The sequence below is a fragment of the Triticum aestivum genome, chromosome 2D (assembly GCF_018294505.1).
Source record: "Triticum aestivum cultivar Chinese Spring chromosome 2D, IWGSC CS RefSeq v2.1, whole genome shotgun sequence".
Lineage (NCBI taxonomy): Eukaryota > Viridiplantae > Streptophyta > Magnoliopsida > Poales > Poaceae > Triticum > Triticum aestivum.
Window position 1 is genome coordinate 249865450 of NC_057799.1, and position 16429 is coordinate 249881878.

The following is a 16429-nucleotide window of genomic DNA, read 5'->3' on the forward strand; positions in this document are numbered from 1 at the left end:
CATAGGCCACTAAATCCAAAATTTCCAAATTACCATGATTCTAGAATGCTCATAACACATAGGCCACTAAATCCAAAATTTCCAAATTAGCATGATTCTAGAATGCTCATACGTGTACAACAGTTTGAACGAAAACCATGACCTGCGGATCCCACTATTTCTTTTCCTTTTTTGACCACCTTCCCTTTTTTGAACGGTCACCGGGAGAGAGAGCTTCCGCACCTAAATATATTACCGCTCATAGTTGTTATTCCCTCCGGCCCATAATATAAAACATTTTCGTAAGGAAGTATTCCTTCGTCCCATAATGTAAGACAAAAACATTTTCGTAAGGAAGTATTCCCTCCGTCCCATAATGTAAGACGTCTTACATTATGGGACAGATGGAGTACATTACAAGAGGAGATCAAGACTAGAGGAGAGACAATTAAGCCAGGATCTGTTGGCGTCTCGTAGTGCAATGGCTTTGAATCTAAATATCCAGAGCGAGAAATAAAAAATAATGCTCCCTTTGAGAATGAATGCTTGTATTGAAAGTACATATATAGATAGTTATGGTTTTCTATTTATATAATATACACTACTTTACGAAAGGTAAGAAGAGATGAGAAGCATGCAAACAAAAGAATGTCACCTTTCACAATCAGTGAAATCGCTGGGATTTTGGATCACCCCATGAATGTAAATCTACCTCCGCTAAAACATGGATAATCAAAACCAACATCTTGCACCGGTATTAGAATGTGAATCTTCCAAAGAATGAGTTTGGTGTCGATCCACCATCTGACAATGCTGTAGCTGGTAAGGAAGCGACATTTGAGAGGACGCCATGTTGGCATTTATTGAGCTGCCAAGGTTAAGAATGTCAACTTGGCATAATTGATATTTTAATATCAGTCTTATAACAGTCATTCCTGTTGCAGATAATTTCCAACCAAGTATCATTGAAAACTTTATACCGGGCATGGAAGCAAGATAAATTCTTAGTACTTGTAACAACAACAAAAAAAACACTCCCAAAACTGAACCCATGTCAGCAGGATGGAAGCAGAAATCCATAGATGATAGACCCACGTCCTTGTTCAAGGTGATTAGATGAACAACTCTACCATAATCATAATGACAGTTAGTTAATGCTTATATGCTGAGACAAGTTTGAGAAGGATGGGGTTTTCCTAAGTGTGGCTTTTAATATCTATATTATGCTATAGGAATTATAACTGTCCAGTCTAGAATGTACTCTTCAATTCTACACTATAGACATGTCACATGATGTTCAACAGTGTTATCCGAATAAAACACTTCCCTGTGACCTTAATATTTGAGTAACTTAACCATGTGCTAGAATAACATACGATCTAAGGCCTTCTAGAGCTAATTTGTACTCCCTCTGTCCCAAAATAGGTGTCTTGTAGTTAGTACAAAGTTGTACTAAAGTTGAGACACTTATTTTGGGACGGAGGGAGTACTAATTAAACACCATATCAGAGGTTACAAGCTAGGACACTAAGATAAAACATTTTATATATACTAGTTATGAGTAACAAGTACCTCGTCAGGGCTGAACTGTAGTAGCATCGCAACCACAGGCAGCAAGGCCCCCACCTCCCCTGTGTAAAAGATACCAAGTCGATGTTTCATATCATCTGTCAATCAACAGCAAAATAAGCAATAAAAAGTTCCAGATACCTGTTTCAAGAAGCTTTAAGATTACATTTTTTAGGTATGTCATATCTACTCCTTCTCGCTTTTGTGATCTCTCCATATTCCGAAGCTCAGCCTTCAACATTGCTTCCTGAAATACAGAATTTCAATAGATCAGGCATCCAACTGAAGGCCTCGCACCAAGAACAAGTCATGTAAAGATTACAAATTTCATCGGAACACAAAAAGGGTGAAAGATATTTTTGTTAAATATAAGGTCTTAGTTCTGTATTTTATTCAACTCATCACTGCATTGACCGAATAGCAAAAGGGGAAGGGGGCACAAACTATATGAATATAATTTTGTGAAATGCAGGAAGCATGTGTCTTGTTCAATCAATTATAAATGATTAAACAGTACTCCCTCTGTCCAAAAAAAGTTGTCCCTCAAATGGATGTATCTAGCACCAAATTAGTGCTAGATACATCCATTTGAGAAACAAGCTTGGGACAAGTTTTTTCGGACGGAGGGAGTACACAATACATGTACATAAACTGTTGTTACATATTCATGACTTCACTGACTCCCATCGCTGGATTCCACGAGAATCCCACAGAACTAGGAATATTGTGCAACTTAATGGCCTAGAGACAAAGCTTCTATTAGCCTACTGCACTCCAATGTTCACGTGATAAAATAAGAATAGGACATCTTTCATACTTCTAAGAATGTATAACAAAGAATGATGACCCGAAAGTTAATCACATCACGAATAATGTGACAACAGTTCACACCAAAGTTTTCACTATCAGTTTCAGCAAGGTTAGTTAGATAAATAAAATTTGACCAGAACAGCATCAAGGAACAGATAATATAGGAGCATGACTTCCATACCACTTGAGTGCACACACTGAGTAATAGTTACTGCAGAACTACTGTTGGAGACAAATAGGCTTGAGCGGTACTTCAGAATTAGGAACAACAGTATAAAAATATGATTTAATTCCACAAAAGACAACACATATAATGGAAAACTGTCACAAAAATATACAATGAAGATTTTATTCAGAAAACTACTTATTGAAGGTCATAATCCACAGAACTAAAACCACTTGGCTTTTGCCTGCACCTGAGGCTAATTCATGCCAAGCTCAATTATGTTGATTGTGCTTTTTATTCTGCTTGTTTTATTATTGCGGTAATCAGAACTCCAGCTAACTAGGAGACAGGCAGTGTTTGACAATTAAATCAAACTCACAAAAAAGTTGCGACATGAATTGAAGAAACTTTGTTTATGAGACCATTATTTTCCATATCAACTGTGGTATGTTATACAACACCAAAGCCTTTCAATTCCGAACAAGTTGGAGTAGGCTAGAGTTGAAACCCATGAGATCTTGAAACCTAGTTATGGTTCTGGCCTGTGGATAGCTAACTTCCACTCACCCCTGTCCAAGGCTAGTTCTTTGGTGATATTTCAATCCCTCAAGTCTCTCGTAACGGATTCCCCCCATATTTGTAAGTATCAGTGTCGCCATCACTTGTTCAAACACTTTGACGAGTGTTTGTCCAAGGCCCACCACATGACATTTCACTGTATCTTTCCTTGGGCCTTCTCCATGTCAATGAACACCATATGCAGTCCTTTTGCTCCTTGTATCTCTCCATAAGTTGTCGTACCAACAAAACGACTTTCATGTCAACCTCCCAAGCATGAAACCAAACAAATTTTTGGTCACTCCTCTTCTTAAGCGGTGCTCAACGACTCCCATAGCTTCATTGTATGGCTCAGCAGCTTAATTCCATGGTAATTAGCACAACTTTGAACATCCCCCTTATTCTTGAAGATTGGTACTAATATACTCCGCCTCCATTCTTCGGGCATCTTGTTTGTCAAATGAGGTTGAAAAGCTTAGTTAGCCATATTAATTGTATTCAAGGCATCTCCACACCTCAATTGGGATACAATCATGACCCATCGCCTTGCCTCCTTTAATTCTTTTTCAAGCCTCCCTGGATTCGCTGCATGTTGGTATCATCAAAGGAGTAGTCCAGCTCAATGGCGGAGCTCTCAGTCTCTCCACTGAACAGTTTGTTAAAGTACTGTCGCCATCTATTCTTGATCGCCTCGTCCTTCACCAGAAGTCGATCTTCTCCATCCTTGATGCATTTGACTTGTTTGACATCCCTCGTCTTCCTTTCTCAGATCTTGGCCATCTTATAGATGTCCCTTTCGCCCTCCCTCGTGTTTAAATGTCGGTAGAGGTCCTCATATGCCCTACCCCTTAGCTTCACTCAGAGCTCGCTTTGCGGTCTTCTTTGCCACCTTGTGCTTCTCTATGTTGTCTGCACTCCTATCCAGGTATAGGTGTCTGAAACTATCTTTCTTCTCCTTAATAGCCTTCTGGACATCATTGTTCCACCTCCAGGTGTCTTTAGCTTCGCTTTGACTTCCCCTGGTTACCCCAAACTCCTCTGAAGCCACCTTCCAAACGCAAGTCGGCATCTTAATCGACATATTGTTTGTATCTCCTCCTTCCTCCCAAGAGTCCTCCATAGTAACCCTCTCCTTGAAAGCCTGAGCTGCCTCACACGTAAACTATATGGAAAGCCTGAGCTGCCTCCCCCTTAAACTATATGTTATAATATGGTCGTAGATAATTGATTTCAATTCCTGCCCTGCCCTGCCCACCCCGTGACTGATGACAATACATTCACTAGCAGGCACCAGCCATGAGGGGTTCACCGATAAAATCCATGTGTAGTTTAGTGAAATGAAAACTTCAATGTGCAGTTTTGTGATAGTTCATTATACACGTAGTTTTGCTGATTTTACTCCATGAATAAAGTCAACACACATACCACACTATATTTGGAAAATACGGTACACATTTTGCAAAACTAAATCATATTTAACATACCATGACTAGAATGATCATCTTGTGTTTTTAAATTAATCAGCACATCCAATCAAGGCTACACAACTAATTTGGGTGTGAAAAGGGAAAGATTCAAAGTCACCTGTTGATCATGAAGACGGTTTTCACGCTCAAGATCTTCAACTTCTTGCTGAACAATGCAAAGAAAAAATTTAGTTCATACCAAAAATGAAAGAACAAAACCACCGAAAATGTCTGCTAAGCTGAAACTGACTTGAAGCGCCAAGATATGCCTATGTGACTGACTCAATTCTTCTTCCCTTTGTGCTTGTTGCCGTGCAAGAAGCTGAAATGTACACAATTGTAAGCTGAAAACTGTGAGATGTCGTATCCCAGTTGTTACCCGTTTTCATCAAAGTATTGTTGATTAGCGAGGTGTTATAACTTGAATGGGTAACTGAAAAGAAAGAATGGGTAAAACATTAGGACATCATCACAAGGGTGAAAAATTACAGATCAAATGTCCAATTAAATACATGTAACTAGTTTGGACTTCGGTTTCTTGGGAGTTTGCTGGAGCTCGTGTGAGCCGGAGAGGAAGATGGCATCGGTGCTGCCATTCAAGATTCACGTGGTCTGGTTCGGCCCATTGGCCCTGGTGAGCTGCACCTGGGTTTGTTACCAATAGGGTAACCTTCTGGCTCGCAAAACCAGTAGGTTCCAGTAGGGACTAACCTTTATGACCCCAGGGTCCTGCAACACACAGCCGCCGCCGCCACCGTCGCAAGATGCAGATCGCAGGTAGCCGGCCGGCCACCGGAGTAAGCACACTGGCACACACCCTGCAGGTTTTTTACCATCTGCCTCTTCTCTCTCCCATCGGCACGTCCCCACTGGTTCCTCTACCATCTCTGCCTCTCCTCTCTCCCACCGACACGCGCACCTGCTGGTTCCTCTCCAATTCGCCTCTCCTCTCTTGCTGGTCTGCAAGTCTTTCCCATAGCTATTGACATCGACCGGCACGGGATGCAAATGGCAAGCCAAGAGCAGAAAGATGCCATTGACCATGAGGTGTTCGTTTTCTAAATTCAGCACAAGCCCCTTTTAGCCCTGTGGCCTTCTTTGTTTTGTCTTTCGCCCTTAATCCAGGTCATGATTTAGTTGTTGCACTCCCCTTTTTTAGCACAAAGCTGCTGTACTAGTGTATTGTGCTCCCAGCACAAGCTGCAGGTGGTAGGGCCGAACCTAGAACCTAAATGTTACCCTTTACCCTACCAGGGAGGTGCGGGCCAAACCTTTAACCTGACATTTTCCAACAGGTTCTGAGGTCCAACACCAGGGGGGGACCAGATCAGACCACTTGAATATTGAGCTGCCATACAAAGCCAACGAGCTGCAGCCAACATCCGCCCAAGTCGAGACAGTACGCGACTCCAGCTTCCATTAGATCGTAGATCGACGGCTGATAGGTGCTTGGACAAACTGAACCGGCACTGTAATATATCAGGCCCTTGTCGAGACAGGTACAGTCCTGACATGAGGCCCTGGTGAGTGAAGGCTCAGCAGCAGTCCTGGACTAGGTGGGCAGGGGCTGAGCTTGTGGAACCATGCTGGTAACCCTTGCGTGGCTGCTCCTGTGGATCTGGTTTGTGTTGAAATATATTGCCCGCCGTTCTCTATCAGTTTGGATTTTTGGAGTAATCGGCTGGTGCATGAATTCAATAGTTTGACTGGATTAGCTGTGTGTGAATATGTGATGGATTCTTCAGCCAATTTGATTAAGCTGTGTGATAGATTCTTGACAAAGTTTTATTCAACTATTTTTCCCTTGATGCCATTTTAGTTGATCGTTTTTATGCAAATTGCAGCTGATGACCAGCTATTCACAGTACCTATCTGCCCCACCTCTGTGGCCACGTGGCACACGCACATGACCAGTAACAAGACCTTGAAGTAGTTAGTTGCCAATGTGAGATGGAGAACATCCAATGATATAGAGGTCGTGCTGGGTAGAGGATCCACTCGTATAGCCAAGTACAGGAACAGTGGTTAGAAATTGATAATATCCACTAGATTTTTGCAACATTTTACTAACGATTTCCTACTGAGCATTTAGGAGAATAGTTTATTTGAAACATAACATTACCAGAATTTGCTGCTCAGCCAATTCAATACTTAGTGCATCCTGTTTAATATATCCTGCAAATACAAATAGTGTTAACAGTGCCAAAACATCCGCAAAAAAAAGTTAACAGTGCCAAATTTTAACCATTCAACTGATGGGGAAAAGAAAGGAGATTAGAAAATGATATAGTATTGAGAAAACCAATTACCTGGACTTTGATTGTCACGTTTGCTGACCTGTAGCATCAATACAGTACTCTCATTAGCAGTTTCAAAACATAACTCCATATATTCACAAGTAATGCAATGTGAAATATGAGAAGGAAACTCTCACTGTTGTGAACTTGATTCACAAAAAGGATGACATGTATCTAGGGTTAAGGCAAGCAAGAACAATCAATCTTATCTCTCCAGTTTATTCTCCTGTCCCAACCTATGTCTACCCAATTTGTCGCAGCCATGCCGTCTGGCAATCTTCAGCACGGTAGTTATCCCATATAGTGGATGCTTAGGCCACTGACCTTTCCTAACACAATATGACTTCCTAATGAATTAAACTCCTAGTCCTAAACTTCCTAATACAATGTCATTCCCTAAAGGACTCTTCTCCTTTCCTTCCCCAGCACATGACCTGCTGTTGCTGCAATATCCCTGGCCCTCTTGCCGGCCGCATACACCGTACTAGTGTCCACAACACTACACCCTTCCCAGACTAGCAGCTTCTCCTCAAGCTGCAGGATGGTGGCCGTGGTTGAAGTTCAATCACATCACACTGAACTATTTGCTCGGCAGTACATTTTGTTAGATCAATCCCTTGGTCTTCCCTCGGCTCCTTTTCCTTTGTATGCACAATTGAACAGCAACCCCATACAAAATTCGAAGCCCAATACCTCTGCAAGCTATTTTTTTCAAAACTGAAAACTGTTGAATGTGTGGCACATCACTGTTGGCCCAAGAGGCCCAGGTCCATACCCCAGAGAGGTATTCGACCTAGAAGGAGAGGAGCTCGATCCTGTCTGGAGCTAAATGCCGCTACACCACACTGAAGCCACGGAGTACACCTCTCCTCTCTTAACATGGTATCAAACTGCTTGCCAGGCTATCTTTTTTTTTCGAGAGTACGCAAATTGCATACCATAGCTTTATAGAAGAAGAGAATTGCATTAAAAGACGACTACCACTTGCTGCTAACAACGAGCATAGCACGAACTCCACACCCGGGCTAGTCCAAAGACAGCCACCAACTACAAAACAACTACAAAGCAAAAGAGCCTGTCCAAAAAAAACCTCGCCGCGTCTCAACCGTCGGTCACCCCCGAAGAACAGCATCTCCACCAAGCATCCCTTGTCGACGCACCATCCCCCCTTAATGCCTAAAGGAGGTAGCAAGAGGATGGCAGGACTTGATCCGCCTCAAGGAAGGCACCGTCTTGGATTCACTAGCAACAGTCGTACATTGCGCCTCAGAAGATCGATCATGGACAACGACGAGCACCGGAGGAGCGCATCATAGGACCTCCAAACACAATGCTCTCAACAAAGGGACGACGTCGATGACGCCGCCATCGTGCCGATCCAGCACCAAGTCTAGGCTTTTGCCCGGAGACACCTATCCACACCAAGCGAGCGGAGGAAATGGCGACACGCCTCGACGATGCCTCCAAGGAGGGGAACAACACCCACGGGTGCCATCGCCGCCAGCCCGGCAAAAACCGGGCAGGATTTTCATCCGTATTGCCGCCCATCTCCCCACCTCCAAGGTTTGGGGCAACACCGTCCATGAAGCCTCACACCGGCGCCGCCGTAGCACCTTGACAAAGAAGATGCACCGCCGTGGTCCGCCAACACCTCGCACAACAGAAAGAACACGGCCCAAACTCCACCAACAATCCAGACAAGGTACAGCAGCATCCTCCCTCCACCTCGGGCATGGACCAAGACCCCTGCGACGCGTCACTCACTCCAAGGGACTGCCACGCGAGGGATCCAGCCGCTCTGCCCAGATCAAACCAGAGAGCCCAGATCTGAGTCGCCCCATCTCCCAGAACTCCGGCGTCAGCTCCACCGAGACACCACCGCCCGCCCACGAACATGGAGGTGGCCGGACGCCCACTGCCCGCCAGGATCTCCTTCCTAGCTGGGCCTCCATAGCGCTGCCGCCTCCATGGTCTCGAGCACGCGCCACCACCACCAGCTCACACCGGCACACCACCCTGCTCCGCCTCCCTGCTGCTATAACTCGCCAGGAACCGCCGCTCCTCCGCGCTCTCCACCGTGCGCCGGCAGCTCCCCGAGATCTCGCGCTGCCGGCGGCCACCGCCACCACCGCAGCCCCGTAGACGACCCGTCTCCGCGCAAAGAGGGCTCGCTGGGGAGCGCTGCCTTCGAGGGCCTCTGGGCTCTAGGGTTAGGGTTCCTCCAGGCTGGCAAGCAGGTATAGAAAAACTTAACCCCCCCCCCCCCCCTCGCCTCCAAGGTCGCACGCGCGTGCGACCCGGGAGGCGAGGGGGGTAGGGAGGCATCTGAATTCCAGGTCTCTAACCAAACAATATTCAGGCACATCACAGGCAGGTCTTAGGCCAGGCAATTGTTGTCCAGGGTTGCAACCAAAAAAAATGACCTAGTCGAACCACTCTTTGGCTGACATGTGGAGCCAGCAAGTCAGGAGCTTCTTGTACCTCCGGCCACTCACCATGGCTTGATCCTGTCACCCGCCTCCCTTTCCACACCAGAGGTCCCGAGCGGTCTAGAGAACAGTGGCAGAGCCACCTCCCAAGCAACCCCATGCATCTGCTGGGCCGAGCTCGCCCAGCAAGCACCCGCTGAGAAACAGTGCAGTCTTAGAGTTGAAGATAGTGTTTCTTGGAAAAAGTGCACTGACATAGCCACAGGCCTTGCGGCTCCAAAGACCGGCTGGCTCCGGCGCTGCTGGAGCCCGCACCACCGGCACCATCTCCATCCCCATTGCAGATATGGCGCCAATGGTGAGTTGGCAGCCACATGCCAGATCTGCAACACTGGTTCAAACTTGCAGCCAGCCACCTCCTTCAATCCCAGGAAATATTAAGCCCAACATCAGAATCTCCATCGATTCCTCATCCAACAGTGCACCTGAAACAGACACCTGCTGTGACTCCGGCGACAATGGCGTCAATCTCACTTCGCAGTTACATGGTCACTCTCCTCCATGTGCCGGCTTCAGCTCCGTCAGAAAGGACACATCGAGTTGAGAGACTAGACCTCTTTGTGAGAACCTAGACCTGTTCGTGGAATGTGGGCATCAACCAGATTAGGTTCATGGGGAAGTTTCTCGATCGGAGGCAACAATGAAGGTGTGCAAGGCTCCGGTTTTCCTCAGACTCGAGGTCAGAGAGCAGAATGTGGTTCCACTCGATCACAGAGAGAGAGAGAGAGAGAGTAAGAAAAAAAATTCCAATTGCTAGGATCTCGTGTGGCATAATCTGATGGTCAATATGTTCATTTGTGTGATTTAGAGGAACTTCTGCCGTTGAGCTGCATGGACAAAAGACGGTGTTTGTAGGCTGAGCCTTGGATGGATACATGGACAAAAGACGGTGCCATGAAAAATACATGCAAAATGAGAGGTCAAGGGAACGGTATAAAACTTGGGACAAGGAAAGTGAACCAAAAACAGGTTGGGGTCATCCGAACAACATCGATACTCTGAAGGGAGTAAAAAGGACTTTTTATGAATGATGCAAATCACCAGCTAACAGTGGGTGCTTCTTAGTTGTTGCACATGAATTTCCAACAAGTACATAGAAACAAAAAAAACATGTGAGAACAAACATAACAGGGAGTGCCCACCATTCATTCCCTTTTTCCTGCTTCAATATAGCAAACAAAGGTAGCAATGAATGGGCTTAATAGAATAACTCACTGCTGCTTTAGCCTCTAAAGAATGATGAAGATCCTTGTTTGCGTTGAGAAGTTTAGCTATCTCCCGTTCCTTCTCTTCAATCATTCTATCAGAAATATCACGGAACGATTCATGCTCTTCCTAAAAAATCAAGAATATATTAAAATACTGAATGGAAAGACCACATTCAGTCATACAAGTCATGCCACAGGGCAGGAAACAACCTTCAATTTCTCATACTTCAGTGTCCATTCCCCTAGGTTCTTCTGAAGGTGGTCTTCAACATGGCCATTGCTTTGACCCTTCATAGACTCACATTTTACTGCATTATCCATGTTCATACATTTGATCAACGAACCTCATTAAAGAGAAAGGGAAAGAATTCTGAAAATACACTGAAGTCCTCTTACATCTCCAGCTTTCCTCTACACTTGCCAATTTTTTCTCCCATGATTCTTTTTCTGAGAGAAATTGAGAGGTAACATAATCTAATTTTTTCATGACATTCTTCAGTTTTTTGTCCAACTCCGCAAGACCCAAATCCCTGGAAGGAAATTAAGTAAAGGTAAAATGTTTCTCAAACTAAAAACTGCTTGCAGAAAATAAATTGATGGTATCACCGTGCATCAGCTTACAGGAGTAGTGCCAAGGTAGACGGGTCTAAGTGTCTAAAGTAGTCTCGACTCATGCTGACTACTATGACCAATCTCAACTGGTCGACTGCCAGTCATAAGACCATACTTCATACAAATACCACACTGCTGGTCTTTTACAGTAAAAAACTGGAGGAGGGGACAACAGTATATGGCTACATGCTGAACCAGACGCACAACATCTTGCTATTTCCGTTAAAAAAAAATCTTGCTATCAGATTATTAGAGGCACTTGTAAGAAAGTACATGCTCAAGCGGAACCCAGAAGCAAATCCTAACTTCATAAGAAGCTGATATGGGTACATGTCGCACAACTGATATGAGTACATGTACGCACTGCACATGCTAGATACTGCTCATCTCTACATACTGCTAGTCTGCTACTTACAAGATACTACTGAACGCATTAGGTTTGATCCTCTGGGCTCGATCGGAGGCGTATCCCCTTCGGAGTGGGCACGGACCAACATGAACACACTATCCGTCAACAGCACAATATGTCAACCGACTACTTATAGTTGACTAATCGGCAACAGGTCAACAACTCTCGACTAGTCCAATCAGTCGAGTCAGGATGTCCAGCTGAGATCCAAGTACTGACTCATAGATTAGTCAAGCGACTCTAGTAGTGCTCTGAATACCATTCGGATTTTTTTGTCACAATTAGTAGTATTGCAAACAAGGTGGGCTACTACTATACACAGGCTACGAAGTTAGTTCATTTTTTAAATAATACTCCCTCTGTAAACAAATATAAGACGTTTTAGATCACAAAAGAGTAATTCAGTAACCTCCCAAGTAGTATCTTAGAAGAATTTCCGGAAGCATAACCATTTTAGTTATGGACGTCATTTCAATTTAAGAACATCAAGAAATGATCGAAGTTAAGCTGATATACCTTGCCTCAATCTCTTCACTATGCCTGCATTGAGCAACTTGAAGGTCCTGGATCGCTTCATCTCGTTCTTCTAAGGCAGCTGCCACCTCCTTTTCAGCTTCCTACATTACAACAATGGTGATTGATTAAATAAGTTGTGACATATTTGGTTACATTACACATCTACTAAACAATCGATGACATACTCTTATTGCTTCTTCATGTGCTTTAAGAACATCTGAATTTTGAGCTGCGCTCAACTCAGCATCCTTCCTTTGCAGAAGTGCATGTGCACGGATCTTGTACGCGGAAAACTCACTTTCTAGTCGACTGATCTGCAAAGTTCAAAATGCTAAATTTTGAGTTCTCGTCATAAGTGCTAGTTACAGCATGTTTAAATGATGTCTTCGCATCTGAAAGTCAGTGAAGCTCTTAAACACAAGGCAGTGTCGTAATAACTGGGTCAATAATATATCCTATGCCATTTTAGGCTTAAAAAGAATCATCGCGTAACCAGAACATTAAGGAAAATAGACACGGTGGTTCCTCACTAGTTCAATCTCTCATAGTAAAGGCACTGTCAGGTTTTGTTACCTATTAAAGTTATACTAGACAGACATTTCATCAACTTCTACTCACCTCTTTTCCGGCTATCTTTTTTTACCAGCCTATCTGTGAATAAACCCTTGTAAACACCTATCCAAACATGCTTCTCCCTATACTCCGGCTAGCTCTGCTATTCTTGGCTGACCTCTAACTGCAGAACTGGTACAGGTCGCCATCTTTGGTCCAAACAGAAATATTGCAGCTTATACTATTAATTAAGTACTTACCTGATGAGTTCAGAGGAACTCCATGTTTACTTTATTGTGTTACTGCCTCTGTACTCCATCCTAAACCGCAACCCTTGAAAAGTCCTCAGGTCCAGCATTTGGAACACAACCAACTTGCAATGCATGAGGCAACGATGCATTATATTGTTATGGACTCATACTCTGGCTATCAGAGCTGTCAACTACGGAACATACCATCAAGAGAAATACCCAGACATGCAGAGCTAACTGGTGCAACCATCACGTGTTAGGAAGTGTTAATCAAGACAAGTCCGGTTGGAATATGAACAAAGTCAATTAGTTACAGTGTTATGAATCCATATCTTAGAAGTTTGAACGTGTTAAAGAGTCCAGTGTATTGGTTGCATCCTATATCCATACAAAAGAGTCAGCATTATAATTACAAGGCAAGCACCAAAAATCTCTTCTAAAGAAGTGAGCCTAGCTCACTTGGGTGGGGAATTTGGGTTCCTACTTATTATACTGCCAGGGTCTCCGCTACAGTAATCTCTTATATATTCCATCCCCAACTTATTATAAATATCGCCAAACTGGGTGTCCGTCTCCTCTACCAAACTACCCATACGACCTTCGCAGCAAATCCAAACCACAGCGGATAAAGTATTATGTTGTCACCGACTTAAGAACCAATGGTGGTGCCAGGAGGTAGGACCTGTGTTATCAGTACCTAACTTCTACGGAGTAGGGACAGAAAGCTTCCAGTGCAGGTACAAACTTTTGGATAAGATAAGATTTAAAATAAAATGCACCTCCTCCTTCGCAGAAATTAGATTCGAATCTTTGTTTTGAAGCAATTGATTTTGCGTTGACAACTCTGATTCCAATTGATCTGCAGAATATCCAAATATCTGTATAAATGTATTACTCCAAAATCAAAATAGAAAGTTTGGGGCAGACTTACTTCTAAATTTGGCAGATTCTATCTCAGATCTAAAGCGCGCACTTTCCAATGCTTCCAATTTTTCTCTAAGGGATTCACATTCGGCTTCCCAGCTTTGTCTTTCTTTTTCCTGAATATCAGCTCATAGGGTGAGTTAATCTACAAGACAGAAACTAAATCAAGCCAGGCAGGTAGGTATACTCAGAAACAAGGTTACATGGACAGAACATGAAGTAACATGGCAAGTTTTTGTGAACTATAGCTGTTTCAAAATTTGAACTTAAGGCTAACCACTAAAAATGATCAGCATATGTGCATAAATAGTATTTTTACCAGTGCAATTTCTGGATGCTCACTGTTTCCACAAGATAATAATCAGCATATGTGCTATTGGTATTGAAGATGCCTACAAGTTTGGTGTCTAATATATTAAAAACTATCAATGGGAGGAGTTGGTACAAGATAGGCTGACATACATGTTGGTCCTTTAAATGAGTAAGCTCGCCTTTAATCTCCTCCAAGGTAGCTTTAAGCCGGGCAGCTTCACCGGTTGATGCTGCTTCAATTCCGGTTATTTCTGAATCTTTCTCCGCGAGTACCATCTGGAACAGTTTAACTATAAATCAAATATTCCAATAGACAATGGATGTTCTATTTAATCCACCTCTTATTCCCAGCATGTTGAGGCTTATCTTCTTCAGCTAGAGAATACTTTGACAACAACGTATCACATAAGAAAACAGCAATGTTTGAAAACACTCAAGTGGCAGACACAGGATATAACTTAGTCTATGATACAATGCTGCACAAAGATAACTTTTCACTCGAATTAATACCTGCAGTGATTGAATCGTTTCGGATGCCTTTGTCCTCTCTGCAGAAACCTCAGCTAGCTGTGCCTCCATGCTCTCTAATTGCTTAAGAGAAGAAAGAAGCCAGATTCGATTACCCTAAATACTAATACTTTTGCATATTCACATTTACAAATTTCCTTCCTGCTTCTCTTTCCGTACCTTGCGATGCTTAGCAGAAAGCTCTGAAACTGATGCATGCCTCTTTTCTTCTGCAGACTGCATTGATCTTTGGATTTGTTCTAGCATCTTTATAGACATCACATTAGTCCACTTCAGATTATTTTAGCTCATCAGAATAACTATTGTTAACTCCGATCATGAGCATCAACTATACATATCCGAAGGTACGCATATATTAATATCTTGTTTGGTTATTTCAGCATACTGAGAGTATGAGAAATAACTAAACAAATCTCAGCAACACAACCAAAAACGCAATTACTTTCACTCGATCAGCATTCAGCATCACCTATCCCCCATTTCCACCTTTGTAGGAGATCTTGGCAGTTGGCACTTACTCCTATGAAGTACTAATACGATTTTCAGAATTCGAAGTGTATACCCCTGCAACTCTTTTATCCTTCAAGATCATGTGACTGATTATGTTCGCTTCTGTTTTAAGAACATGATCACATTTCCCACAATTCAAACAACGAGAAATTATTAAGCCCTTTTTATACATGTACGTACCTGCTCTTTTTCAAGCATTGACTGTTGCAATTTCTCAAGGGCATTATTCCTGGCCTCCAAAGCAAGCCGTGTCTCGTCAAAATTACATCTTAACCTATGATTTGCATATAGTAGTAAGACAAAGATATTGTATAATTAGCATGCCTATTGCAGAAGATAAGCATGAGATTTGATGAGTTGGTTGCAACATTAAGGAGATCATTTACTGGTAACTGCTCGGTTGGCTGGCGAGTAGGGGATTAATAGGGGAATCGGGCAGTTAATCGACTACTCAGTGACCCACCTGTTAGGAAAGCAACTTAACTTTATTGAAGGCCCAAGGGGCATATATATATATATATATTACACAGACTTGAGGTGCAAGAAAACTAAACATAGACTAATAAGGACTCCTAGACCAATACTAATACTCCTTAACACCCCCCACCCCCCCACCCCCTCAAATGCAAAGCGTAGGCAATAGCTTGCATTTGAAGAAGTGTAATACTAGAAAAATGATAATCCAAATCCGCGTCTTGAGAGCGTCGTCGTAGCATGAAGAGTCTTCAAAACCTGTCGAGTTGCCAAAGGGGATAACGAAGAGATGGCACATCAGAGGAAGACACCGCATCGATAGAAGATACAAGAGAAGTATCAAGAGAAGATGGGTTGTCGAAAGAAGATGGCACATCAAGAGAATGAAGCATTGCTTAAAGAATCATGGCCCATGAAAACCGATAGCGAAAGAAGCACGGCGGCAAGAGAATGGGCTTAGATCAACAATGCAAAGAGAGGCCACAGAAATCCTATAGAGGACAATGACCAGAAAAAGGCTGACGGACATAGGTATGGTGGACTCGCATGACATCAGAAACACAAAATATGAACGGATTTGATGGACGCAGCAGAAAATAAACTAAAAACTAGAAAGCTAGGAAGCACACACTAGACGAAGACGACGAAGCCATCGTGTTAGCAAAAGAGATTATGAAGGAAGTCGTGCATGTAAGATGCCGACAAAGAGCAGCAAAGAGGAGCAAGCAGAGATGTATGAGTGCTACGAGGTTTAGCAGCAGCCAGCGCAGACAAGCATGCTGCAGCAGCAGCCAATATA

The 16429-nt window shown here is 43.3% G+C and overlaps 1 protein-coding gene across 3 annotated transcripts in view; it reads right to left on the bottom strand.

Annotated features, from left to right (window-relative positions):
* Positions 1-493: 493 nt before the first annotated feature.
* The window catches only part of LOC123052692 (protein GRIP), a 29924-nt gene continuing 13988 nt past the window's right edge, over positions 494-16429 (bottom strand). The window contains exons 4-21 of one of the 3 annotated variants that reach the window (XM_044476005.1): positions 15337-15430; positions 14806-14892; positions 14629-14709; positions 14269-14394; positions 13814-13922; positions 13662-13741; positions 12265-12393; positions 12080-12180; positions 10939-11072; positions 10753-10850; positions 10550-10669; positions 6858-6885; positions 6671-6723; positions 4799-4870; positions 4667-4714; positions 1690-1795; positions 1552-1610; positions 494-847 (exon numbers count right to left, since the gene is read on the bottom strand). In XM_044476005.1, the coding sequence (XP_044331940.1) occupies positions 737-847; positions 1552-1610; positions 1690-1795; positions 4667-4714; positions 4799-4870; positions 6671-6723; positions 6858-6885; positions 10550-10669; positions 10753-10850; positions 10939-11072; positions 12080-12180; positions 12265-12393; positions 13662-13741; positions 13814-13922; positions 14269-14394; positions 14629-14709; positions 14806-14892; positions 15337-15430 (1636 nt within the window). In that variant the 3' untranslated portion in view covers positions 494-736. Of the gene's footprint in view, positions 848-1551; positions 1611-1689; positions 1796-4665; positions 4715-4798; positions 4982-6416; positions 6724-6857; positions 6886-10549; positions 10670-10752; positions 10851-10938; positions 11073-12079; positions 12181-12264; positions 12394-13661; positions 13742-13813; positions 13923-14268; positions 14395-14628; positions 14710-14805; positions 14893-15336; positions 15431-16429 lie in introns of those variants that run through there. The other 2 variants (XR_006424979.1, XR_006424978.1) reach the window with 2 other exon arrangements.